Below are 27,499 nucleotides of genomic sequence, written 5' to 3'. Positions count from 1 at the left end.
GCCGGGGAAGGGCGGGCGGGAGGGGGGGAGGCCGCTTGGCCCAGGAAATCCCCATGTCTGCGGCGGGTCACCTGCGCGGCTCGCCCGCCGGCCCCGGCGCTGCCGCGGATTACAGCGCCTCCGCGCCCCTGCAGCGGCCGGGCGGCCGCGGGTAGTGCCGCCGCCGCCACCTCAGGTCCCTCCGGGGCAAGCCATGGAGCCCGGCGCCCCGCCAGACCTCCGCGACGTCGAGCAAAAACTGGGGCGCAAAGTGCCCGAGAGCCTGGCGCGGCCGTTGCGCGGGGAGGAGCTGCCGGGACGCCTCACCGCTGCTGCCGCCGCCTCCGCCGCGGCCCCCGGCCCCCCCCGCCGCCGCCGCGCCGCCGCCCTGGCCAGGCTGGAGACGAAACTTCACCTCCTGAGGCAGGAGATGGTGAGTAGCCGGGCGCCGGCCGAGGGGCCCTGCGGGCAGCCCTCGCGGCCTTCGCAGAACCTCCCGCACCGCCGCCTCCCTCACGGCGGCACCGGCCCTCCGTGGGCAGCGCTCCCCTGGCGGGGGGGACGGGGACGGCTCTCCCCAGCCGGCCCGTCCCCTCGCCGGGGTGGCAGCAGGGAGGGTGCAACCTCTGGTGCCGGCCAGGTGAGGAAGAGGAGGTGGTGGTTGTCCAGCCCAGCGGCGTGGAGGGCCGAGTGGCGGGTCACCTGCTGTTGGTTTCCGTCCCTCTGTCGGCCCGTTAAAAGTGCTGAAAGCTGGTGTTATCAATAAACGAAATAATGTGCTAATCTTTCTCTGTCCTAAACGCGTTTTCTGCATCGCACCTGTTTCCTGGTGATGACTAAATCCCGACACTGCATGGTTTTGGGCTGAAAATTTGGCCAGTGATAATCACTGACTCAGTTTCTGAATGTTGGTCTTCAGAGACTGACTTAGTTCCAAACAGACTGTGCAGAAGATGCACAGTAACCTGTGAACAAACAACTATTTATAATTTGGCTGAGAGGTGTTTTTTTTGCCAGTGGTCTCTAATGGGATTGTACTGTATTTAGTTCAGAAGTTCTAACTTGTTTACTGTCTTAATGCAGGTGCTTGTCCTACTTTGTATGTCACCATCTCAATAAATTTAGATTTTGATGATGCTGTAAAACTTACTTTTTTTTTTTTTTTTTTGAGGCAAACCAAAACAACACTTGTTGGAAGCAAGTGAGCAAGCAACTTGCGAACACTCGACAGATACGATTCTGACAACGCAGAGCACTTCAGATGTGCAAGCATAATTGGCTTCCTTTTTTATTAGGCTGTAATTGTTATGTGAGGTCCCAAAAGACCGCTTTTGGTAGCGGTTCTTTCCATAGCTCTTGCCACTAACTAAGTTTATTTGAAAACAGTGTGGAATTTGATCTTGTTGGGATGAGGATTTTGCTGGCAACCTGTTGAGGTGACTTTATGCAACTGTCTTGGAACTCAGCTGTTTACAGTAAACAAAGCAATCTCATCTTAATTGAACAAGTATAATGCCATACCATCAGTCCCTGTCACATATATATAAGCAAAAGATGGATGGGTTTGTAGGAGTTTTTAAAGAATAAGCTTGCTAGGGGAAAAGGGAAATCAAGAATATTCTTAAGAGTTAATAGCCAAGATGATGACCTTCATCTTGAGAGGTAATTTATAAATCACACTTGCTATTGTATGGCTTCATATGATTTAAGAGATCCTCATGAATCAAACAGTGTAATGATCACTGTGAATTTCAGTTCTAACACTAAGTTCCACATTGTCAGCACATCTCATGTTTATTTTTTAATTTTAAGCTTGCACAATGGTTGTGGAGTAGTTTATAATGTAAAACTATTAGGGGTGTCGGACTGCAAAGGAAACAAATAAGGTAGCCAGAGTTCTCATTGTGACTTTGTGGACATGTCATGACAGTTAGGCCTATTGAGGGGGGGGAAAGATGAGTGACTTTCCCCCATCACCTTTTCCTTTCAAGCTGGTCACTTCACCAACTTTACACTTGCAAGTTTCATGTCACAGCCATGTCTTCAATTTGCCTCTTCTTCCTCCTGCCACCCAGCTTCCCTCTTTTTCCTCCCCGCCCTCAGCATGAACATGTTTTACTCCCAACATCCCTGACCTCTCCTGTTTTTTATCACTTTAATGACTGGCTGACTTTCACATCTGAACTCATTGCTCATGCTAAGTAAGGGGAGTTCTTTTACATACCTCTTCCCATTTGACTTCTAGTCTGTATATGCCCACTAAACCACCAATATAATGACTATTTGTGAAAGGTGAAGTATTGGTACTTTGACTGTATCCTTTTCATGCTCTCAGCTGTCTTCTGTAATGCAGAACATGAAAGTGCACTATCTTCCTGGGGGTTTTCTCTACTCTCTTAGCAACTTAAGGATTTTCCTCTGTCCTTCAGGATTCTTTAGGTTCTTAATCTGTCACTTTCCCCTCTGCAGTTTCCTTTGTGATATTGTACAGATTTGATCAATTTAAGAACAATATCAGGTAAAAACACACTGTTTCTCTCTAATTTTCTTTCTCTTTTTTTTTTTCTGTACATCATGCCTAAACCAGAACCAAAACTAGCTTCTGATTTCACACCTCTTTGTAACATTATTTGGCTTTGCTGCAAGGCCTAAGAGGCTTTAAACATGTAGAAAAGTAGTTTATAGCTGCTGCAGTAGTAAACAGATGCAAGAAATCGAAAGATTAGAAGTTTAGAAAACCAAGTGTCACCCATCAAGCTATCTTTTCGTTGTGCTATGATGGCAGCTTCTGCAGCCCACTCACTGAACTTTGGATAGACACGTATATGCTTTTTTTTACTTGTTTGCTTCAGACTTGAGACAAACTTTTTGTAAGTGTTTACAAAGTAGGATTATTCAGGCTCTTCTTTTCTAGTCACATACAAAAAACTTGACACTGGTTACTGTGCTCACATCTTGGTCTTTGATGCTGAGCAGTACTGTCTTCGTTATCTTCTTGTGTTCTTGTTTTTGTTAATCAAGATGTTTTGGAGAGATGTGGCTATTTTCTGCGTTTTGTTTTGTTTTAAACTTGGGTTTATACAAATTGTGCAATTATGCAGCTCAACTTCTGTCCTTTCCCACAGCTATTGTTTGTCGCAATGACTGTGCCCGTGCTGACAGATTTCAACTAAATCTGACAAAGTGATTTCATAGATACTGTCTTAATATGTTTTGACTTATCATTGCGTTTAAAGCATGGTGATCCCAAAGCTCTTGACTGTGCTAAGGATATATTTTACTGTTCCTACATTTTCTTGTCTCTTCCCAGCTCATAACTTCTGTAAAATACCTCTATGTTCCCCCAACATCTTATTGTTTGGCCCCTGACAGTAAAGGACAAGGGAAGCATACCTGAACCTGTTTGTAATGCTTAGGAGTAGGCACCAAACCTTAGCTGAGGCAATATACAATCCTTCCAGCAACTGGAGTAAATTCAAACATACAGGAGTGGCAGTAGGTGGAAGGTTTTGTTCATTTAAAACTGAAGGGCCATTTCCTTTCCTGGCAGTGCACACTGTGTCCTTCCAAAGAAGTTGATCTTCTGTTCTTCCATCTGTCTTGTTTATGAGAAGCTAGTGCTTATCTTGCCTCAGGACAAAGTAGCAATATCTGTTGGACTGGATACTTCTGAGGAGGAGAGGTGGAAGCTCTGGGAACTCTCATCAAGTTGCCATGTCCTTGGGCTGGAAGAGCATGAATGAAATGGTGGAAGTGATTACCTCTCCTGAGTCATCTGCTGCAGGGGAATGTTAAGAGATAAGCATATTATCATGTCACCACAATTTGTCTCAGAAACACTGGTTTTGACTGTAAGTTAAAGAATCTGACAGATCAATGCTGTGAGTGTGTGTGGCAACTGTACATCTGCTGCTAAAGGCCTTGAGGCTTGCATCTTGCTCTTCAGATCCGTTTGCTGTGCCTAGTGCATGTTTCTTTTCCCCTCAAGCCTGATTTTGCTGGTAGTCACTGGAATCACACACAAAGCACCATGGATTATCTTTCTTGAAACATGGCCCTGCTTGTTCACGCCTTCTTCCCCTTCTTTGCTTTCAGTTTTCCCCACCAATGCCGTGATGGAGACTGTTGGGTCCTGGAAACCTTTGAGGCATAAAGCCATCAAGTAACAGGAGAAGCAAGACGTAATTGCCAGTGTGGGTCAAAACGCTGTGCTCTGGTCAGCCTAGGATGTGATGAGTCCCTCCTACTAGCTGATGTGCCCTTGATTCAGCATGAAATTTGTCACAATGTTAATGTTAAACTCTTTCCTCCTGTGGTATTTTAGTCAGAATCTTCCCTTGGGGGATTAATAATAACCCTTTATAGCTGCAGCCCAGTTTCTAGTGTACCATGCTCCTGAGGTCACCATTCAATAAATATGACTTCAACAGCTACACGCTGCTGTAAGTAACCAGTGAGGTTTGTTCTGCAAACTAAAATGATACTGCTTCAAAAGCCTCATTTCTCCTTCACAGGTTTTGGGGTTACTCAAAGGGAGATTTTCCTTAACACCTGAAGAAAAAAAGAGTGTGGGATTTTCTTTCTTTTCATTCAAAAGTTTCCCAAATGAACTTTTTATTACCTCTTTGAAAGCTAAAAAAGTTAAACAGAGTATAGGCTGCATTACATGTGATAAAAAAACAGCATGCTTTGCATAAAAATATTTCCACTAGAGAAGGTAAACTGTGTCTTGGAAGTGAGGGGTAAATGACAGTGCTGGCACTTGTAGATGAGATTCCTTCCAGTGAACACTGTTGAGGATCATTTTTTAAAAATATTTAATTATTAGTTATTATTTTAACAGTTATTATCAATATTCTTAATAGTTACTTGTTAATTACTAAATTTTAATATTTGAAGGCCAAACTGGGCATTCTGAGTGCAGTAGTTTTTAGGGTGAAGGGATGAAGAAATGGAAACAATCCTCTTGCCAAGAAGCTGAGCATGTCATATTTAAGCTAAAGCTATTTGAGATAGAGGCATATTCCTGTGCTTTCCCATTAGTTGAGTCTTCTCCCCCTTTGCTCTCCTAGTTCTATTTTAGTATAACTATTTTTAAAAGCCTAATTAACATGGAGCCCTGACAAAATTAAGCATCAGTAAAAGTACTTTTAACTGATTGGAATTAAGGCAGATATGATCATTATGATGCCAGTCCTTCTCTTACTCTTTTATTTTCTTTTCTTTTTTAACATATCCTTAGCATGTAAATGCAGGTGTAGGTTGGAGGGCAGAGCTGCTGTAACTCTATTCTACCAGCTCTTAAGAGTTTGAACAACTTCAGATTTGCTTAGATTTATTAGATCCACAGTTGTGGGGGGTCTGCCTTTATTAGTTTCTTTAAAAGACCTTTTTAAAAAAGTCAACAACTGTGACTTGAAACATCTCTAACACACACTGTAGTACAGGCTGCTACATTCACTGTTTTGTATGATAACATCAATTGACTTAATTGAAGCCAAGATCTGGTTCGGTGTGTCTAGTCAGCAGCGCAAAGCTATGTATCAGATGCTGGTTTTCTATTAGATTAACTGGAATTTTTGCTTAAAAACTTGATTGAAGATAAAATCTTAAATGTAAAATTACTAGTGGCTAAGCCTCAAGCCTGTGTAGGAGGTTTTGATTAACCTTGGTGTTTTAGTGAGCAGTTATTCAGTGAATCCCTACAGTGAAGCTCTTCTTAGAAGTAGAAAGAAAGTATACAGCAATAGAAATGAACTTATTTTCCCAAGACCTCCTGAAGTTCACTGAAAAAGCTGGTAATCTTGGATCTTGCTAACGAGTTCTCTCCTTCATACCCTCTGATTTGCATGATGTGGTAGAGGAGTTTGTAATTTTTACATGTAAGGCAGATTGGGCAGTGTACAGGGATCAGGATACTCGGGTTAAAGGGGTTTGTAGATTGATCCTTCGGGAAAATTATCAAATCTAGCAAGAAAAAATTGCAACCTGATTATACTACCAGAACTATGCCAGGTTTTCCATCTTTTCAGACCATCTTTGGAAGGATGAGGTGAGCAAGGTTCTTTAAATTAATGCATATTTAAACATATCTTTTGACTGGCAAATCTCACCCAGTGCCTGGCAAAAGGTTTTGAATGGTGGAACATCTGCATGTTGCTCTCTGCCAGTGCTTATGGCCGTTCTCATTCAGCTATAGCAGCTGCTGAAGGGTTTAAGTCCCCAGGAAGCACAGGTGAATATGTGCTTACATTGTCGGCTACTGCTTGACCAAGAGCCTGTGAAACATTGCTGATACCTTACCTAGCAGCGTCAGTGTGAAGTACTACTGTACACGTGCTTCTGTCTTGTGTATGGATCGTCACAGCGGTGTCAGGGATACTTCACTCGAGACATCAGTTAGACTGCCCATGTATAGTGACGCTTTTGCCAGTCCTTATTTCAAAGAATATATATTATCATTTCATGATGTTTCTTTCCTGATTACTTTGTTGCAAGGGTAGAGGAAGCATTGTGGCTTTGATGACAATTTTTAATGAAAGACATGAAGACTAAACCCCATCTGCCCAGAACTCTGTAGTTTAAGTGACTTATAATAGCTGTTAACAAATTACAAGCTTTCTGATGAAATCAGCAAAACAGCATGATTTTCGTAGAATAGCCCAGGCTGAAAGGGATCTCAAAAGATTCATCTGGTTGAACCTTTCACAGGAAAGGGAGCCTGGATGAGATTATTGAGCACCCCGTCCAGTCGCATCTTGAAAACCTGCAATGGGGACTCCACCATGCCCCTGGGGAGGCTGTTCCAGTGACTGATTGTCCTTACTGTAAAAAAAAAATATTTCTAATATCAAGATGAAGTCCCTCCTGCCTCTTGTCTTCTCCACATGGCTGCTTGTGAAGGGAGAGCCTCTGTCCTCTTTGTAGCAGGCCTTTAAGTACTGGAATACTGTGATGAGGTCCCCTCCAAGACTTTTATTCTCCAGGAAGAAAAAGCCTAACTCCTTCAGTCTTTCATCATAAGGCAGGTTCTCCAGCCCTTTGATCATCATCATTTTGTGTGGATACTTTGTTTTTTGTAGATACTCATGACTAACAGTAATTAAAAAGTACATTTTGCATGTGAGCAGGAAAAACTTGAAATGCACAATACCAAATACATATATTGAGCAGAGGTGATAGCCAACAAGTGCCTTTCTATTCCTCCATACTTTTTTTTTCCCCTAACAGTAAATAGTGAAAGAATACATTTTCAATTCAATTTTGTAAAGGTTATAAGATACTCTGTCTGTTCTCTGCCTTCAAGCTGAACACCTAGTAAACTTTCCACAGTGGACATGTTCATTTCCTACGTATTTCATTTCCATCCATGTCCTGGAAGAGAGGCTGGAAACTGGAATCTGGAACAAATGGGGATGAAGTTACAAGATCTGAGCTGTTGAAAAGCAATTGGAATTGAGTTCAATTGAGTGGAGTTTTTCTTGGATTTTCACCTGCATTTATAACCATGGCAGCTGGGCATCTCACATGTAAGATGGTTCTCAGATCACTGTTTGTAAAGATTAAGAGCTCTGAATAGAACATTATAGGCAATCTCATAATAAAAGGGGAACTTTTTTGTTATGAAGGCAGACTTGTAGGCTTTGTTTTCCAGCCCTCACTCTCATAAGCGGGGATGTTAGTTATAAGCGTTTATCCGTGGTGGATTACTTTTTGCCTTCGTGCCAGTTGTTCCCTATGTTGAATTTTGGCTTCAACCACCCACTTATCCTTACTGGTGTGGAATGGGAGCTGGTATCTAGGAGGGCAACTGGAGCCTGAGACAGCATCAGTGTATGATGTAGTTTCTTAATTTGAGAATCTGCAACTATTTGGATAACAGTGCTAAGGCCAGCTCACATCAGAGCATCTGTCTGCTATGCAGTCTGTAATCTTCTGTATAGATATTTTTAAATTCTCACTGAAATACAGGTAACAGGCAGTGCTTGAAACTTCAGCATGTTTTTTGTGAATGCAGACCTTCGGTACTGTAGATATATAGGAAAGTGATGACTTTTATAAGCTGTGATAACTCAGAAGTAGCTTGACCAAATATTACTCTAAAATAACTGCAACAAAAATGGCTTTTTGCTGGCTTGTCAGAAAGCTGTTACATTAATTACAAAGCTGAAGAAACTGTTAATTGGAGCTGTTCAAAGCAAGTAAAGTAGGAGGCAGGAGAAGCTTGAATTTGGACTGAAACGTGTAAAGGTCTCCGTCAATACAGCAGTTCTGAAAAGCAAGCTTACCTAGTTTTGGCCAACTGGTTTACTGAATGCTTAGAGGGGGACAGGGAGGAGGGAAAAACAAAGCAACCCCAAACTCTGTAAGATTTTCATATGTCTGGTGTCCTTGTTAGGAAAATCTGGATGTATTTTGGTCACTTAAGCTGTTCTGGCTTGCTGTCTTGTAGCCTTGTACATACTGTAGTTGTTTTCAAGGATAGTTTTGAAATATCATCCTTGTCATTGGATAACTTCAGTTAATGCCAAAAGGGAATCATAGCACTAAGAATTTTATACCTGTGAATCTTGGTCTTTTCAGCCACTTAAGAAAAATACTAATTTTTTTGTGGCAGATGGGAGAAGTTGTTCAAGGACTGGAGAAGAATTGGAGAGAGAACTGGATAGGAGTGACTGCTACAGAGCTTAAGGAAGAGGTTGAAATATTTCTTCTGAAATATATGACTGCTATAAAAGCCAAGAAGGAGATTAATTATTAAAATAGTGATGTTTCTTTAATGTAGGCGATAAAACATTCCTGCATATCTGTACTTTGCAGTTAAGGATATGACTGTGAGGAGCTCTTTCTTTATCAGCTGAATGGCTACAAACCAGATCTAGCTGGGAAACCTTTTGCGCCTGAGCTCATCGTAGTAACGCTGATTATAAAGTAGTAAGCCTTACCCCGAGGGTAAGTTGCTTTCTGCTCTTAATTTTACTCTGTACCATGATGCACAGAGCCATGTGAGTATACAAATGGCCTTGGTATCCCTTGGTATGCTCTTACTGTGAGTCTGTAGAAAGCTGTAGCTATACTAGGAGTAAAACCTGGAATCATAGAATCATAGAATGGTTTAGGTTGGAAAGGACCTTGAAGATCATCGAGTTCCAACCCCCCTGCCATAGACAGGGACGCATCTTACTAGACCAGGTTGCCCAAGGCCATGTCCAGCCTGCCCTTGAACACTTCCAGGGATGGGGCCTCAACGACCTCTCTGGGCAACCTGTTCCAGTGCCTTACCACCCTCAAAGTGAAAAACTTCTTCCTAATGTTCAATCTAAACCTCTTCTAGTTTAAAGCCATTCCCCCTCATCCTATCGCTACATGCTCCTGTAAAAAGTCCTTCCCCAGCTCTCCTGTAGGCCTCCGTTAGGTACTGGAAGGCCGCAATAAGATCTCCCTGGAGCCTTCTCTTCTCCAGGCTGAACAGCCCCAACTCTCTCAGTCTTTCCTCATAGGAGAGGTGCTTCAGCCCTGGGATCATCCTCGTGGCTCTCCTCTGGACACATTCCAGCAGGTCCATGTCCTTTTTATGTCGGGGACTCCAGAGCTGGAATGACAGAGACCATATTTTTATATTGAATCATAGAATCAGAGAATGGTTTAGGTAGGAAGAGACCTTAAAGATCATCTGGTTCCAACCCCTGTGCCATGGGCAGGGACAGCTTCCACTAGACCAGGCTGCTCAAAGCCCCACCCAACCTGGGCTTGAACACTGCCCAGGGTGGGGCCTCCAGAACTTCTTTGGGCAACCTGTTCCAGTGTCTCACCATCCTCAGAGTGACAAATTTCTTCCTGATATCTATTCTGAATCTACCCTCTTCCAGTCTGAAACCATTACCCCTTGTCCTATCATTACATGTCTTGTAAAATGTCCCTCTCCAGCTTTCTCGTGGGCGCCCTTCAGATACTGGAAGGCCACTATAAGGTCTCCTCGGAGTCTTCTTCGGCTGAACAACCCAAACTCTCTCAACCTTTCTTCATAGGAGAGGTCCTCCAGCTCTCCTCTGGACCAGCTCCAACACGTCCATGTCCTTCTTATGTTGAGGGCCTCAGAGCTGGACGCAATATTCCAGGTCAGGTCTCATGAAAGCAGAGTAGAGGGGCAGAATCACCTCCCTTGGCCTGCTGGCCACGCTTCTTTTGTTGCAGCCCAGGATACGGTTGGCCTTTTGGGATGTGAGCACACATTGCCGGCTCATGTTGAGCTTCTCATCAACCAACCCCCCAAAGTCCTTCTCCTCAGGGCTGCTTTCAATCCATTCTCCGCCCAGCCTGTATTTGTGGTTGGGATTGCCCCTGCTCATATGTAGGACCTTGCACTTGGCCTTGTTAAACTTCATGAGGTTTTCAAAGGCCCACCTCTTCAGCCTGTCCAGGTGCCTCTGGATGGTATCCCTTCTCACCAGCGTGTCAACCACTCCACACAGCTTGGTGTTGTCAGCAAACTTACTGAGGGTGCACTCAGTCCTACTGTCCAAATCGCCAACAAAGATGTTAAATACTACCGGTCCCAGTACCAACCCTTGAGGAACACCACTTGTCAGTGCTTGCTACTTGGACATGGAGCCGTTGACCGCAACTCTGCGTGTGACCATCCAGCCAGTTCCTTATCCACCGAGTGGTCCATTGGTCAAATCCATGTCTCTCCAATTTAGAGACCAGGACGTCATGTGGGACAGTGTCGAATGCTTTGCACAAGTCCAGGTAGATGATGTCTGTTGCTCTCCCCTTATCCACCAACAATTAAACACCATTGTAGAAGCCACCAAATTTTTCAGGTACAAATGCGTCCATTGAATCAGTTGTATTGTAATTGCATGGTATTGCTATTTGTTTTCCTGTAGATGGGTGTCTGACTAGGATACTTAATTTGGTAGTTGTTGAATTCACAGCTATGTAGTGACTTCTGTCAAATTAAAACATCACTAAGGATTGTGCCTGCAACATGTCTAGACTCTGTTTTGTAAAGTAACCATTATTGGAGGATGTGGTTTGTAGAAAGATTGTAACTATATATTGAAGTAATCTTCCTTCTTTTTCACAGCTTTTAACCTGCTTTCTCTTTATCATCAGTCATTTACAGATTAATATCCGTCTTAGTCTCTAGTGAGAGCCGGGTTGTGTCCAAAGTGACCAGTGGGCCCACTAGGTACATCCTGAGATGTTTTCTTCAATGAGTTCTGAAAAGCTGTTCAGCCACATACCTGAGCAGTTTGCAAGCTTCAAGAGATGCTTGACTGTGTCGGGGAAGTGTTCATAACTAACTGGAAGGAACCCTAGTCAGGAAAGTGACCAAAGTAAGTGACCAAAATACATCCAGAGGGTCTGTAAGGCACCTTCTAGTACAGTTTTGAAAGGTATAAATAACACGGCTCCATTTTTTTTTTTCAGATCTTGAAGCATATTCAGATGGTCAGTTATTTCAGAAATACCCTGTTGGGTGTGCAGATGATTGTGTGGAATAAAATGTGTCTGAGGATTCTGCCCTCGAAGTTGCTTCAAAGGATGTTTTCCTCCTTCCATAAAGGAGATAAGGGGAGGAGAATAGAAAGTATATATATGTCAGGTGTTAAAGTTTGCTACTCTATTTTGTCAGAATATGCAATCTCTCCCAGAGCTTCCATAAACATGGAGAAGATCAATACTGGCACAGCTATGCAAACCCTGCTCTCAACAGTCCAATCCTTCTCCTCCCTCCCCACCAGCCTGGCATTTCATAGAATCATGGAATGGTTTAGGTTGGAAGGGACCTTGAAGATTATCTAGTTCCAACCCCCCTGCCTATGGCAGGGACGCCTCCCAGTAGACCAGGTTGCTCAAAGCCCCATTCAGCCTGGCCTTAAACACCTCCAGGGATGGAGCATCCACAGCTTCTCCGGGCAACCTGTTCCAGTGCCTTACCACCTTCAGAGTGAAAAATTTCTTCCTAATATGTAATCTAAATCTGCCCTCTTTCAGTTTAAAGGCATTACCCCTCATCCTATCACTACATGCCCTTGTAAAAAGTGCCTCCCCACAAGTATTTCATAAGTATTATGTTTTGTCAAGGGAATAGTATGGCACATTTGTTAATTAACAGGAAACACAAAGTAGCTAAACTGCTAGGAGAAGTTATCTGAATGTTTCATTTGCCATACTGTAAAATAAACTACTGGCAATGTTGTATTGCCCTGCTGGGTGCAGTGCCAGGTGAAGTGAAAGCATTTAGCGCTGTAAAGCAATGCTAAATTTCTATTTAACTACTGGGAGTTTCAGATTTTATAAACACTTTACTGGCTTAATTTGTAATTTTGTTCACTGTTGTTAGGTACCAGCTGTATTCATGACTAAAATGCCTCCAGAAGGAGAGTCATTTTACTGCATTGCTGCTTTGGCCATGAAACCTACCTCTCTCTAGATACAGAAGGAAGCATACATCCAAGAATTATAATGTAACAAATGTGTTCAGTGTTTCCAGGCTCCCACATTTTTACCCCAAGGCAGAAACAAAGGTGGAACAGCTCTTTTGCTTTGCATTTTTCTGAGTATTATTTTTTTCTGTCTTCCTACAGAATCTCCACTGGTTTAAAGAAATGTTGTATTTGACATGGTTTCACTGCTTTTTGTAACTCAGATATCTAAGTGCTTGTAAGACACAGTAAACATTGCACATGACTCAATACTGAGTGTTTGCTGAAAAGGTTTTTAATTTGCAAAACTTCAGATTCTGACCTTGACCCTTCCCATAATTATAAATGATTAGGAAATTCAGTCCTGACAGCAAGGAGGAAACTGTGAAGCATTTCTCTGTAAGCAGAAATAGGATCTGCATTGGTTTGCCACCTCTTCAGAAAAATACTGAGTATCTAGCACCCTTCCTGGGATAAAACTAACACGTAAGTTTGGAAGGGTGCATGGAGAAGGCCTGTTCCAGCTGCATCGCAAGCCTGAATTTGTTCTCTAAGTTTGGCTGCTAATACTGTTTTCTCTGTTGAGCAAAACCAAAGGATGTGTGTTTAGAGTGAAGTACAGGATGAACAGTGGCAATGAGGTAGTGTTTTTATGTAGTTTGATACTGATGAATCCTTTCCACAGGCAGGAAGGTTTTTCTGACTAACAGAATTTGGATAGGTCTGCACAAAACCATGACAACTTCAAGAAGTTGGCTAGCAGGTCAAGGGAGGTGATTCTGCCCCCTTACTCCACTCTCGTGAGACCCCACCTGGAGTACTGCATCCAGCTCTGGAGCCCCCAACATAAGAAGAACATGGACCTGTTGGAGTGAGTCCAGAGGAGGGCCATGAAGACAATCAGAGGGCTGGAGCATTTCTCCTATGAGGACAGGCTGAGAGAATTGGGGTTGTTCAGCCTGAAAAAGAGAAGGCTCTGGGGAGACCTTACAGCAGCCTTTCAGTACCTAAAGGGGGCCTACAGGAAAGATGGGGAGGGACTCTTTATCAGGGAGTGTTGTGATAGGATGAGGGGTAATGTTTTTAAACTGAAAAAGGGTAGATTTAGATTAGATATTAGGAAGAAATTCTTTATTGTGAAGGTTGTGAGATACTGGAACAGATTGCCCAGAGAAGTTGTGGAGGCCCTACCCTGGGCAATGTTCAAGTCCAGGTTGGGTGGGGCTTTGAGCAGCCTGGTCTAGTGTAAGCTGCCCCTGCCCATGGCAGGGGAGTTAGAAATAGATGATCTTTAAAGTCCCTTCTAACCTAAGCCATTCTATGATTTTAAGTCATTCTAGGAGTCTTTGTAAACTCTGACTTTATACTGTTGTTCTAGTTCTCAAAACTATACAGTTATGAGAGGAGTGAACATGAAGCCAGAGTAATAATTTTTAGAGGAGTTTGCCTGATCTGTGACTGCAAGTGCATTTTGCCTTTACAAGGCCATTTCAACCACTGTAACTGTTAATGGGCTATCCATACGTTGTAGGAGAATTTTGCTGTACACTGAAATGTTTCATTCTCGAGTGGTGGCCTGTGGCAGGTTCCTAGTCTTACAGGGTTTGTAGGAGAAAACTAAATCCTGCAACAGTAATGGAGAAAGCGTCTTTGCAAGAGAAGAGCAGTACTACTAGCATGCCAAAGCAACAGTAATTTTCTTCAACTTCAAATGCTCATGGAATTTACTTATCCTTCATTAGCACCTACCTTTAGTTGCTGTGACGGGAGCAATGGAGTGGAGGCACAGTTGCTGTTTTCCCCATAGGCAGATGAGGTAGCTCACAGTGACCATCGTATTCATATTGCTGGTTATGAATTCACCAGTGCACAGCAGCAGTCCTCGCATTTCAGAGGAAAAAGAAATGCAACCCGAACAACAATATGTTGTTTAAGCTTTTGACTTTTCTTTCCTTAATTGTTATTAATTTGTATTCTGTTGAAGTTTAATGACAAAATTACTTCAGAAGAGCCCTAACCAGCCCTTTTCAAATAGAACCAACTCTGTTGTGTCCGAGCTTTCCTTGTCTAGTTTTCTCATTTCCCAGGTCACACTTGATTATTGGCAAAGGCCATATTTGTCTTTTCCTGGCCATCTAGTGCAAGTCTCGCACCTTATTTCTGCTTCGCAACTGTCTAGTTTTTCCTCAGTAGAAGGGGAAATGGTGAATGTAACCAATGAGCTTGATTCCTTCCTGCTCTTCTTATACCTTTGGTAACTACATTGATAGATATGATTAATATTCTTTGCTGAACTAGGATTAAACTATGCTGCCTCAGTAGTCTACTATGTAGAAATCTTTGCTAAGAGCAGGTTTAGGTATGAAAAGAGCAATATGATGTGAGCTAGAGTGGTGTAGGAGAAACTGAGGTTTGCACCACATGGTGTGGATGATAGTTCTTGTTCAGAGGAGGGATCAAGTAATATGGAAAGACTAGTAGCTACAGTGACTGTTCTTGTCCTGAAGTTCGTAGTTCATGACTATGATTACTGCTGCTACTTTGTCATGAGATGTCGTTGGCTAGAAGCATAGGATTTCTATTTATTTAATTTTTAATACCTGCTTTTACTTTATTACCCAGGTAATCATGCCTTTTGACCTCCAGAATGGACTACTGCATTGTTTTCTGTAGGAGCCAAAGAGTCTCTTGGCTTTTTAAGCCAAGAGGGCTCAAAAGCTGCAGCTGGTATAGCCTGCAGCAGCCTGCTTGGCTAGTTGTGTTGGCCAAATTCAGCACTTCAGCTTGCTAAAAATGGTTCTAGCCTCTTGTTTGCTTCCAGCTCTTTAACTTGGAGACCCCAGATGCAGGTTGGCTGCTAGCTGTTTGATACTTTTGTAGTGGGCAAGAAAGAACTAAAGTAGTTAACAATTTATAAATATCTGGAAGTTTGGAAGGGTATTTTTGATGGAAAGACTCAAAATAGGCAACTTTGCTTCATTTTATTTGAAAGATCTCAAATTTGCTAGTACATTCAGGTGGCACAAAGCCTGTGTATGAACCATATTTTAGCAGGATGGTGATTACACTAATGGGGAGATTTGGATGAAGTTTTTCATTTAAAAGAAAAAATAAGGCTGAATCTGAAAGACACGCAAGTTCGAATAGTGCACAGATTAAGCTTAAGGAAAAAAAAACCCAAACGTTATTTGATGAGATGTTGACTTACTTTTATTCATTAAGTTTGAAAAAATTTAGCACTAAAACATGATGTTCATAACTTTTTCATAGAAAAAAAAAAAAAACAGTGATCAGCACATCACTTTCTAACTCTAGTAAAGTAGTTCTAAGAGGACATGTCATCACTTATAATGACAAGGCTGTCTTGAAGTTCCTTTTTATTCTATTCAGATAAACCTTCAGTAAATAGGGCAGGAGTTTGCTGTTAGTGAAGATTTGGTTGTTAGATTAAAAATATGTTTTTAACACGACCATCTGGCCCATCTCCAGGGCCACAGAATTGTTACAAACAAAATCTCGTTTTGAATTCTGGGGAGATTCAGACAAAGATTTGAATTTTTTTTTAATCTTATGTGTCTCTCCAGTGGTATTGCAAAAGCAGACTTGAATTTCAAGAAAGATCAGGTTTGTCTCCAGTAGTAATATTGCCATGTCTCAGTTCTGACTTAATAAAACAAGTTGGGTTTTTTTTGTTGATTTTTTTTTTCCTTTTAAAAATAATAATGAGGTGAGGATCACTTTTGTCTCAGTAAAAGCAACATTTTCAAACTTTTGATATACCTGTAAGCAAAACCCATGATCTCTTTAAACTTTTGTTTTACTTCTATGCTTTTGAGTAGACTTACACAGTGCCAGTATTAAAGCTGATTAATTTTAAAGGGATGAGCAGGTCTGGAGTGCTCATTAACTAAACCTAATTCAGAAATTAACAGATATTTTATCCAGTTGTTTGGTTTTTTTAGAGCATGGTTTGGTCAAGACAAGCGTAAATAAGACAGAAAGTGAAATCCAATGAAAAAAAAATCTAGATATGCTACTGAGCTCTTGTGCTGTCTCATGTTGATGGGGAAGACACGTACAGTCCTGTGTGATGATTAGTGTCCAGAACATGTTATAATGACGCTGTGATCATCCATCTGCTGTAACACTTTCTGACACCCACAGCCAATTGTTACCACTGTGTATTGACCTGAATGTTTGCAGGGGTATTATCTTGCCTGTCAACATATGTGGGTCCATAATATGGATTTTTCTGGACATTTTCACCTCTCTCCTATTAGATACATATGTAAGGTCAGATGCTGCTTTTATGACAGCAATGTGGGATATTTTGAAACATTCAGTAAAAACTTCCCGTAGTATTAAAAGCTTTTTGCTCTTTGCCAACCCCTACATTTCCTCACTGCTCATTTAACTAAGTTTTAAAATAATCAGGACCTTCCTTTTATATTCATTTATCTTCTGAGGCTGGATGTTTCTCTCCCTGAATTTTGTGTTGCTTCTATATTTAAAGAGTTTATTTATTGGGCTTGAGGTGATAAAATAGGGACTTAACTAAATAACCTTTATTTTTTTCCCTCTGCCTGCTCTCTGATGTATAGCATGTTTCTCTGTGATAATCATCATCATCTTAGTAGGTATTTAAATTGTTTCTTCTTTTTCACAGTAAAATAAAAACATGGCCAAGAAACTAAAACAAACAAACAAAAAAAGATTTTCCCCCTGAGAATTCTGTGTTACACTTAGGCATGCAAGGTTCCTCAAACAGTATAATGGCAAAAAAAAATTAAAAATTATACCCTACTGAGTGAATAATTCATCCAAATCATCGAGATTTTACTAGGTATTAATGCAAATGGCAGGTTGTCCACAGGTACTCCACAGGAAAGGATCATGCACATTTCAGGGAGGTGGAAAAAGGCCTTGACATCCACTTTTTTTTTATTACAGAGATAATGTAATTAAAGAATTTCATAACTTGGTGGTATGTATTTTCCTGTCAAGTCTGAAGGAGATCAATTAGTATGTATAAAATTAACATATTAAAATAGTGTGTTGTAAGAGAAATGTAAATCACCAGTGCTGTCATTTCCTATACCAGATGATAACCATACTAGCATAATATTTTGTTCATATATTAGCAAGGAATGTCCTTGAAACCTGTTCATTAAATTATTTACACTCATTGCTTACTGATCTAACTTGCTCCCTCATGAAGTTGTGCTGCCTCCTGGTTATTCTGGTGGTGTCTCAAATCTGGCCAGCCCACTTCCTTGCTTTAGCTACTGGGTGTTTGGTAAGCCCTGCTTGCAGAAGGAGAATCCTTTTCTGGTTGATGTCGAATCACACTGTCTTTCTCCTTCCTAGTTAAAAAATGCTGTTCACAAAGCTGTGGTGTGTTGCTGCCAAATTTTACAGAAGGACCTGTAGAAATATTTATCGTAAGCATTTGGTGCAGGATAGCACTGGAACTGCAGCACGTTGCAACAAGATCATGACTAGGCTAGGGCTTCTTTTTAAACTAGCAAGGTCAAGGGCGCAGACAGAAATTGATGACTTAATGACTGCTCACTTTCTGAACAGTTGGGACTTCAGTAGTCATAATGAATTCTGCCTAAAAATCTGCTGTGAGGGTTTTAACAATTTTGGAGTCTTCAAGAGAAACAAGGGTATAAATAATCCCTTTTGCAAAAGAAGGCAAAAACTCAGCCATCAAGACTGCTTCTGTAGCTTGCCACAATGCTTTTATTGTGACTCATTATGGGAGTGCAGCTGAGAAGGGTCAGTGTAACTTGCTCAATTTGCAGAAATAAACTAGATCAGCAAATTGCAACTACAAATCAATGATGGGTCACATAAATTTAGCTTTTGTATATGTAGCTTTTGTCTGTGCTCCCTGTTGACTGAAAATTACAAGCCTAAAAAACATGAGAAAAGAAGTGGGAAAATGCTTCAGCAATACATTACAACACAAGTCCATGCCGAAGGAAACCAGACACCCAAAAAGCTGTTGATCTACATATATCACTGTTGACTGAAGTTTAATTTGCCTAAAGCAGTGTGGTGGATCACAGTCAGACACACATGGCATAATGATGAACACTGGAGCAACTACCTCAACTCACTGACAGTCTCACCTCTGCCAGACTGTGGTCACCACCTCAATTGTTTATGCATATGAAGAAATTGAAGAAATGAGAGAGCTCACATACAGTGTCAGGTTGATTGGGTTAGCTTGAATTATTGTAACGCCTGAATCAATGCAAGCTACTTGACTTTGTGGTGGAGTGGATGTAGAGCATTCCCACAAGCAGTTATAGTTCCACCTGTGCGTAGATGATCCCTTCCAGCTAAGGATAGTAAACCTGTGTTCTTATGCTCTGTCCCGTAAAAGCTCCCTGGCTTTTTGACAGGTGATGCTGAAGATGGTGTTCAAATTCAGAAGTCACTCAAGGCATTCTGCTTTTTCATTTTGATCCTGAAATACCATTGCCCAAAGTGGCTTAATTATATAAGGAAACTAATGCAAACATCCTGAATCAGTGGGACAGTTTTGAAGTAGGCAAGCAGTTTGAAGTCATGCACATGCCTATGTACTAATTAAAGTAGGAGAGAGCTCATGCACAACCTATTAATCGTTCTGTGTGTTTAAGGAGCAGACATTTGTCCCTTATCTATCATTTGTGGTTTTATTTTAGACATGTTAAATCGAAAAAAAAAAGAGCATTTATTTTACTCACTGCTGTTGAGAAGCTATTGTAATGTCATTCTGAGCTTGCTAACCTTCAAGTGGTATGCTTCAGGCTTTATGGTAGTTGCTAATAAACAAAACCTATGTCTGTGACAACACTCATCCCTGTTGTAAACATGTTAGCTCAGTGACTCCGAGTAAATAATGCTTGCATGCAGATATTCTGAATTTTGGACTTTGAGTAGGTGGCTTATGGTCTTTTTAGCTTATTATATATATTCTCTCACATGATTGGTTGATGAGGTTTTATTGATGAGTTTTATATCCTTTTATATGTGCTTACTAAATTTGTGTCTTCATAAGACTTAAATAATTCAACATTGCCAACCAATGTTTATTTTTCACACTTTGACCTTTCTCCTGGGGAATTAAGTTTCTTAGTTACTTTACAAAATGCTACGGAGTGTTTGTAGTAGCAAAAGTATCACCAGGAGAAAATGGAGTAAGCTTCGGTTTTGGACGAAAGAGGCTTCTCAGAATTCAAAACAAATTATTCAAAACAAAATCCAAGGCCAGTTTGTATGGGACTTTGAGCAACCTGGTCTAGTGGAAGGCATCCCTGCTCATGGGAGGGGGGTTGGAACAAGATGATCTTTAAAGTCTCTGCCAACCTAAACCCTTCTATGATTATTATCTGGACATCAGTTGTTAGATTTTTTACATTTTTTTCTGTTACATCTCAAATGAATTCATGGAATTCATTATTCCATGGAAAACTGAGATAATCTGCCTTTAAAATAAGAAAGGGAAGTACGCATAGCTGGGTGACCATAAAGCTGTTTATTCTGAATGACATGGGAAGTAGAAGAAAATGAATGGGAAAATGGAAAGCTGTCTCTGACACACCCTAGAAAAAGGAAAACTGCAGTAGCATTAATGCTCCTAAACTGTAGTGGTCACACATACCTGTTTGGCATGGAAAGATTCTACTGGTTTGGAATTCTGTTTGTAAAATGGGCGATAGAGATGAGTATGGCAGCGTTTAACAACAGATGGAATTGGCTCCAGTGCCTATTTCATCTAACTTCTTCACATGCTAATCCTCTTCTGCAAGACTGTTCACGCACTGAACGGCTTTCAGTCAGATACCATATTTTGCTACTCTTTCCATCCAACATCCATTTATTGTGGAATATCTGTCCAAAATTATCCTGGTTTAGAAACACAAGATTCCATAGTAGCCTACCCTAGATCAGTGTTTTAGTCCTGCTCGAGATCCTGTACAGAACAGAGTGTTTGAGCTGAGTGACTTAAATAACTCCCTGAATCCATTAACTTGTAAGTTTAAGATTTTGTGTCCTGTAGTGACTTGTTTTGCTGTGCTCTGGCTAAAAGATTTGTCTTGAAGGAAGTAGCTTGTTACTCATGCTCACTCATTTCCTTTCCTTTTACAGTGGGCTCTTTACAGCACGCATCATAAAGGTGTTAAGGAAAAAATGAAACTAATATCTTTTAATTAAATTTAGGAGTATCTTTTCCTCAGACCACATTTTATGGATACTATTAATATCCCTGCAGACTTCCTGTAGTTAAAAGAAGCAGCAGCAGCAGCATGTGACCCCAGAAATCTTAAGAGAATGAGATTACTTTCTTTTGGATTAGCAGAAAGGAACTAGAGTTGCAGACAGCTTTGACAGATTAAAAGGATGTATCAAACAGAATTTTCAGCTTTGTCATTTTTGGAAGGGAAGGGGACCCACTGTGTTTGGACGCTACTGGAAGCTAAGTCTGCAGAACATGCAGCAGGAAAACACAAATCCATTCTTCCTGTAGTCAGAGTGCAAGTGTGACTTTGATCCAAAAGCAAAGTGACCAGGCTAGGGACAGCTAATGCACTATTTTGGGTGACTGCCAGGAAGCGACAATTGTCTTTGTTAACAGCCTTGATCATTAAGACTTTTATTCTAAAACCAATAATCTAGTCAAGTCCTTTTTTAAAACCACTATATATATAAAAATGATATGCATATTTGGATATAAATGTGTATACATACATATACACAGATGTCCATATCTTTGTGTATACGTAGATTCTCTTGAATAGATTGTGACAATGTTGCACATGTTATTATGGAAGACCATAAGCAAGGCTAGTTGCGTAAGGAAAAAATATCTTGTTAAAACAACCAGTACGAGAGGGAAGGAGGCACAAACAGGAGTTTAGGCCATTTATCCCTTTCAGACTGAAGATCTGGTTGTGTCTGAATTTGTCTGTTCTGCTCACCTATGTTACCAGACTGTGTTACTTGAAAGATACTCACTGTCACTTTAATTTAATTGTTTTCTCTTGCCATGACTGTTTGTTTATTGTTAAACATTTACTATCATTCCTGGGGATCTGCACTATTGTGATTATACAAACTAGGCAAAAAGATGTAAAACCTAGCCTGTCTCTAGAATTTTGGTTTTTCTTTCTTGTCACAAATGGTTTTCTCTGTAGACCACAAGTTTGTGCTGAGGACTGAGAGATACTCACACTCACCTAACCTATGGCGGTGCTGTGCTTTTACCTTTAATTCAAAGAGCAGCTGTGGAAACTGTTCTGAAATACCTACATTAGCTATGATACACGCTGTTTAGAGTGTATCTGAAATGCATCTGTTACTGTGCATAAGGAATGGAGCTGTCAAACGTAATGAGATTTTATTGTGTTTAGTCCCTTTAGCTGAACCATCTTGGAACTGACTCGTTTACTCCAACAGTTACATGGGTTACAGCTGCATAAGTGAGTACAAACTAATGTGATTGTGTCTGGACTAAAGCAGATAAGAGGCATGAAAAGTCATAGTGACATTTTTGTGTTACCAAGCAGATGATGAAGTAAGCCATATTAAAGAAAGATGACACTTGGTGGATTACTTTTTTAATGTTTGCTTTAGGAAAAGCACACTCTTGATATGGGAGAGTTGGGATGACATGGTAGCTTGGAGGAGGAGGACTCAAGTACACAGGAATGCAAAGAATTACTCCCAGTAAGGCTGTTCCACAGAAATGCTGAAGCTGTGAGTGTATTTAGAGCAAAAAATTGTTTCCTGTGAACTGAATCTGAAATATACGAGATCGCTACTTTGTCTAAAAGGGACTGTTTCATTAGAGGCGTATTGGTGCTAGCTCTGCTAAACCTTTCCTTAATCAGCCTCTTGGGAAATTTGCTGTCTCCAAGCTTGCTTATATTCAGCGAGTTGCTGAAGTCTGTAGTTGCATTTGAGAAGTTGGGTAATTTACTGCTTTCATGACAGCCTAGTTGCTGAGCAAATGGTTTATAGTGATTTATGGGTAGGAGTAGAGGAATGGTCTTGAGCAGGAGAGCTACAAAATGGTCAATCTGTTTTCAGAACCTCACATCTGAAACAATGATAGATGGGCAGTATTGTTACAACTGTGATTAGTAAAGCTATTTTGCACAGTACCAGGTTAGTACTATGTTAAATCCTGTGATACTGGATCGAGGATAATTCAGAAGTCATTCTGTGGATTGGGGAAGGAGACTGGGAATACATATGAGAGTTACATAGACAGTCTGTTACTAGCGAAGCTTGAAATGTCTTTGTGTGGGGGTTGAACCTGGCCAGTAACTAAGCACCCACCAGCTGCCCTCTACCCCTCCAGTGGGATGAGGGAGAGAATTGGAAGAACAAAAGAAGAAAAGTAATGTGTTATAATAAAGACAGTCTAATAAGTGAAGGAAAGAAAAAATGAACAAACAAACAAACAAGTGATGCAAAGTCAGTCACTCATGTTCTCCCACCAGTAGAGCAGATGCCCAGCCAGTCCCCCAGCAATGGCTGCGTCGGAAAATCCAAACACATGGGTCTTATTGCCAAGCACAACATTTTATGGCAAGGAATACCCCTTTGGTCAGTTCTAGTCAACTGTCCCAGCTCTGTCCCCTCCAAACATCTTTCCCAGCCCCAGCCTACTTGCTGAGGGTCTAGAGTGAAAAACAGCAAAGGCATTGATGCTATGCAATCACTGTTCGGTGACAGCTGAAACACTGGTATGCTATCAACACTGTTTTAGTCACAGATATAGACCACGGCACCATACTGGCTGCTATGAAGCATCCGAGCCATAGCAGTACAATCTTCTGCAGTATCTAACAGAATGAAAATACATTAAAATAACTTTTTGAACAACTGTACCAGGTCAGTGTAATTTAGGATATCAGGAAGATGGCATCTGAATATGGAAAGGACCATGTCTAGATTGTACATTTGGCAAAACAAGATACAGTCTTTGCTTCCTGAGAATACTGATTCCATTCCAGTCCATTGTGGATGAACAATACAGGTGCTATATTTCTGTAAAATAATTGTGGACTTGGAGAATAGCATATTGTCAGTCTATTGTCTGGCGTAACGGATCTTACATGTTTTCTTCCTTATTTCTCAATGGGGTGAAAACATTCAAATTTTCAATATAATGTATTATATTTTTTTAATTAATAACCTGAAAGTTAAGATGTTAGTGCCATATGAAGGAAAAGCATGTAATATATGTGCATATATCAGACATAATGGCAGACATTTTTCTGTAGAGATGGACACTCAAATTATATACAAAGTATTTTCCAAATGTATGCATTAAAACAATGACATATCTGCATTTAGTATGCTTGATTAGTACAAGTAAAAGATATAAGAACATGTGATAAAATATGACACAAATTACACGCTAGACATGTATTGCTATGAGTTAATCTGAAATGACTGACATCTTTTTTTCAGTGGTTTTAAGCATGTATGCCCTATGTTGGCACTATGGCAGAAATTCATCTAGGTAGAGGTCTTAACTGGGGAAGTGATGAGACTGGAAGCGTGTCTGTTGTGATGTCAAACATTTAGTAGTGGTGAGGCACTGTTGGAAAGGGCTGGAGAGTTGATTAGGTCACAAACAAGCATTATCTCTCACAGTATGGATAGAAGTAGCTTCTGGTTCTCCACACTTGATATTATGGTCAAACCCATTAGTCAGACTGCCTTCTCAGGAAAACATGAAGTCAGTTAACTTAAGTATATCTGCAAAATGCAGCACTGTAATATTCCACTGTGCTTTACCGTTAACTCTTCTGTGTGAATACATCAGCCACCACAGCTAAGTTGGAAAATAACACTTTGTGCTTGATGTGCATTTTTTATTTAGTTATTTTTTGCAAATTGTTGCTCTTTATGTTAATCTATAATAAGTGGTTGACTATGAACTCATCACCTTCATCTAATATGCGTTTAAATATTTTTAAATTTACAATTTCACTAAGTTCACTATTCAATTCTCAGACATTTATAAAGCAGCTTACAACATAAACTCAGGTGTAGTGTGAATAAAAGTTGAAAGTCCATAAGCCTTTTTCCAAATGTTGCACATCTGAAAATTTTAGGTTACCCAAGTAGCCATAATAAGGATAATTTGGAGTGAATCTTAAGCTGCCTGGATCTTCTACGGAGTTTACAGTAATTGTAAATGGAAGTGGGCTTGTGTCTTGCTTCTCTGAATAATGAAAAGCTATGCCCAAAAGTTGTCATAGCAGCTGTCTTTCTCATCAAAATAACATTGTACTAGTGTATGTACAAGTCTTGTCATTTACTATCATTCCTGTTAATGGACTGCTTATGTAGCTTAATCAGGTTACCACTTGAACTTCATTGAAAGTATTAGTATAGCAATACTTTAACTTTTCTTTTTTTTTATTTACTAATTATTTAAATATATTTGTCCTAGATGTGAAAGGTGGATTGTTTGTGTGGGTTTTTTAACCCATTCATTGCCTCCAGCTTGCTATTTAGAGTTTGATTTTGAAGAAAATGAGTAATGTTTTTAATCACTTTTGCCTCGTAGGTTAATCTCCGAGCCACTGATGTGAAGCTTATGCGCCAGCTACTCATCATCAATGAAAGTATTGAATCAATCAAGTGGATGATTGAAGAGAAGGCCATTGCTAGCAGAGGTAGCAGTTTGAGCGGCAGCCTGTGTAGCTTGCTGGAAAGTCAGGAGATATCCCTCCACGGCAGCTGTAACAGTTTACAAGACTGTAGTGATGGGCTGGATGGAATATCAGTGGGGAGTTACTTGGACACCTTAGTGGATGATGTCCCTGGTCACCAAACCCCTTCAGATATGGACCAGTTCAGCGATTCTTCTATTATGGAGGACTCACAGCCTCTGCATAAGCATCCCAAAATTGATTCTGATGAGTACTACTGCTTTGGCTAACAAAAAAAGTTCCAGTGGGACACAAATGCACTCGTACTTACCCTTTTTCTTTGCTGCTATTTTATTTCGTGTGCAAACACCCCAAACTTCTCTTGGAAGGAAAACATAATATGATACTTTGATTCCACTTCATAACTTTTCTTTTACTTCTAATACATTTTCTCCTTGGTGGGTTATACTTTCCTCCTCCTTATCTTTTCTTTTTCTTAATTTATTGTCACAATTTTTCTTTTTTTTTTTTTTTTTGTTTTACTATTTTACAATCCTGTATTTACAGGTCTTTAAAAGTGGTGAAGGAAAAGCTTTATCTTTATAATGAGACATCAGGGAATGAGAGCAACCGTTTTGTATTTGTTGGCAATAAAATATCTTCTGGTAAATCTGTGTTGTCGTAATTTTTCTTGACTACCAGGTTTGGCCTTTCCAAAGACACTGTGCTTATTAAGCCTTAAATCTGAATCTTGAAAATACCTCCTCAAAATAATTTTCCTTTTGTAAGCAATGATATTTGATTGTGTTAAGCTGTCTTCACTTGGAATATAAAGTATTGTAAACTTTTCTGTGTGCGGTTTCTTTCTTTTTGAATGCTCTCATCCGTCTTGTCTAATTATGGTTTTAAATTCTGGGCTTCATTGATGTCTTGCAGTGATGCATTCCAATACTTGAAGCTCTGCATAAGAGTTTATTTCCTATTTGTGCTCATAGCTTCCATTTTCATTGAACCTGCTGTTTCATAGGCACAGTCTACATCAGTAAAAAAGTGAAAGAGGCATCCCACATTAAAAATATCCAATTGTAATAGTTTGGATACTGAGCCAAAATTCCTCAGCAGTTATTTTAAAAATATAATTTAAAGTCTTGAAAACTTTTACCTTGAAATCTTGAGGGATTTAGAGGGCACTGGTGAAACAGTTTACAGGAGACAACATGCTAGAAGGCATGTCCTGTTTTGCTTTTGTATGCACACCTTCTTCCTTAATGTTTACTTTGTTTTTACCAAATATTGTCACTGAGAGAAAGCATTGCTCTACTGTCTTTTTGTTTCCTGTTTTACAAGTAAGAGTATGATTTAACATTTCTGTGCCTAGTGGTACAGTTGAGAGCTATGGCTAGTCATTCATATTGGGAGCATCTGGGAAGAAAACCAGGAACAAATTGCTTTGTGGAAAGTCTCTGGCTTTGTGACTCCCCTGGCCCATGCTTTTGTGCAGAAGGTTAGGAGACAGATTTTTCTTTTAATTGCTTCAGAATCATAAAGAAACAAGATTTTATCCTTCTACAGTAAAACAAAATAAGAATAAAATAAATACAATTGAACTGGACACTTTTAACAGGTGAAGGAATGTATCTTGCATCTTACAGATAGTGAAAGAGATGTTGATACTTGCACATCATCTAAAAGTGTCCCATCTTGCCATGTTTGTATTCCTCCTGCCAGTAAAGCATGACATTGACTGACCAATGAAACTAATGTCTGCCAAGTATAATACAGGCTCCCTATTTTAAATACATTTTACACATTCTGAAGGAATTAAGCTAGTATATGCAGCAGTCTATGTATGTTGGTTTGGTTCATTTTGAGATAAATTAATAATCCAATGAGGTTCTGCTCTTCCAAGCCTTGTTTCCATAGATCTGTCTTGTCCAGCCTTGACCAGCATCAAATGCGGAGAAAAAGTGAAAACTCAAGAAACTGAAAGAGGCAATTCGTGCTTTGTGGTTAGCTCCATTATTTCTCAACACAGTAGATGTCTGTGTCCGTCATAATTGAAAAACAAGATGTGTATATTCTGCTTTGGACTTCATGATTTGTTCAAAGAGAATGAGAGTGAAGAAATGTGTGGTTACCAAGAATGAGGCTTCTTAGCTCAGCTTCTGAGATTAACCAGCATATTGCAGATAGCTTGAAGGAAAACAGAGGCAAGCCCTCAAATGGCAATGCTGTGCTGACTTAGCATTTTTAGATTTTTTAATTCCTTCCCCACCTTATGACTGACAGGCATAGTTTGAAAAAAAATGTTTGAAGAAAAAATCTTGGAAAAAATTATTTCTCGGTGTATCGTTAAAGAGAACATCAACTGTGGATTCAAAGTAAGTTTTATTATTTTAAATTATTTGAATCTAG

The 27,499-nt window shown here is 40.3% G+C and overlaps 1 protein-coding gene across 1 annotated transcript; it reads left to right on the top strand.

Annotated features, from left to right (window-relative positions):
• On the top strand, positions 1–25,932 carry LURAP1L (leucine rich adaptor protein 1 like). Its single transcript, XM_082497592.1, has 2 exons — positions 1–412; positions 25,000–25,932. Exons 1-2 carry the CDS (start codon positions 194–196, stop codon positions 25,372–25,374), a joined length of 594 nt encoding a protein of 197 aa, XP_082353718.1. The 5' UTR covers positions 1–193; the 3' UTR covers positions 25,375–25,932.
• The last annotated feature ends 1,567 nt before the right edge of the window (positions 25,933–27,499 follow it).

This window comes from Vanellus vanellus (genome assembly GCF_965231255.1).
Source record: "Vanellus vanellus genome assembly, chromosome: Z".
NCBI lineage: Eukaryota > Metazoa > Chordata > Aves > Charadriiformes > Charadriidae > Vanellus > Vanellus vanellus.
Note: the sequence above shows the minus strand (reverse complement) of the source record. Positions and strands in the feature narration are given on the sequence as shown.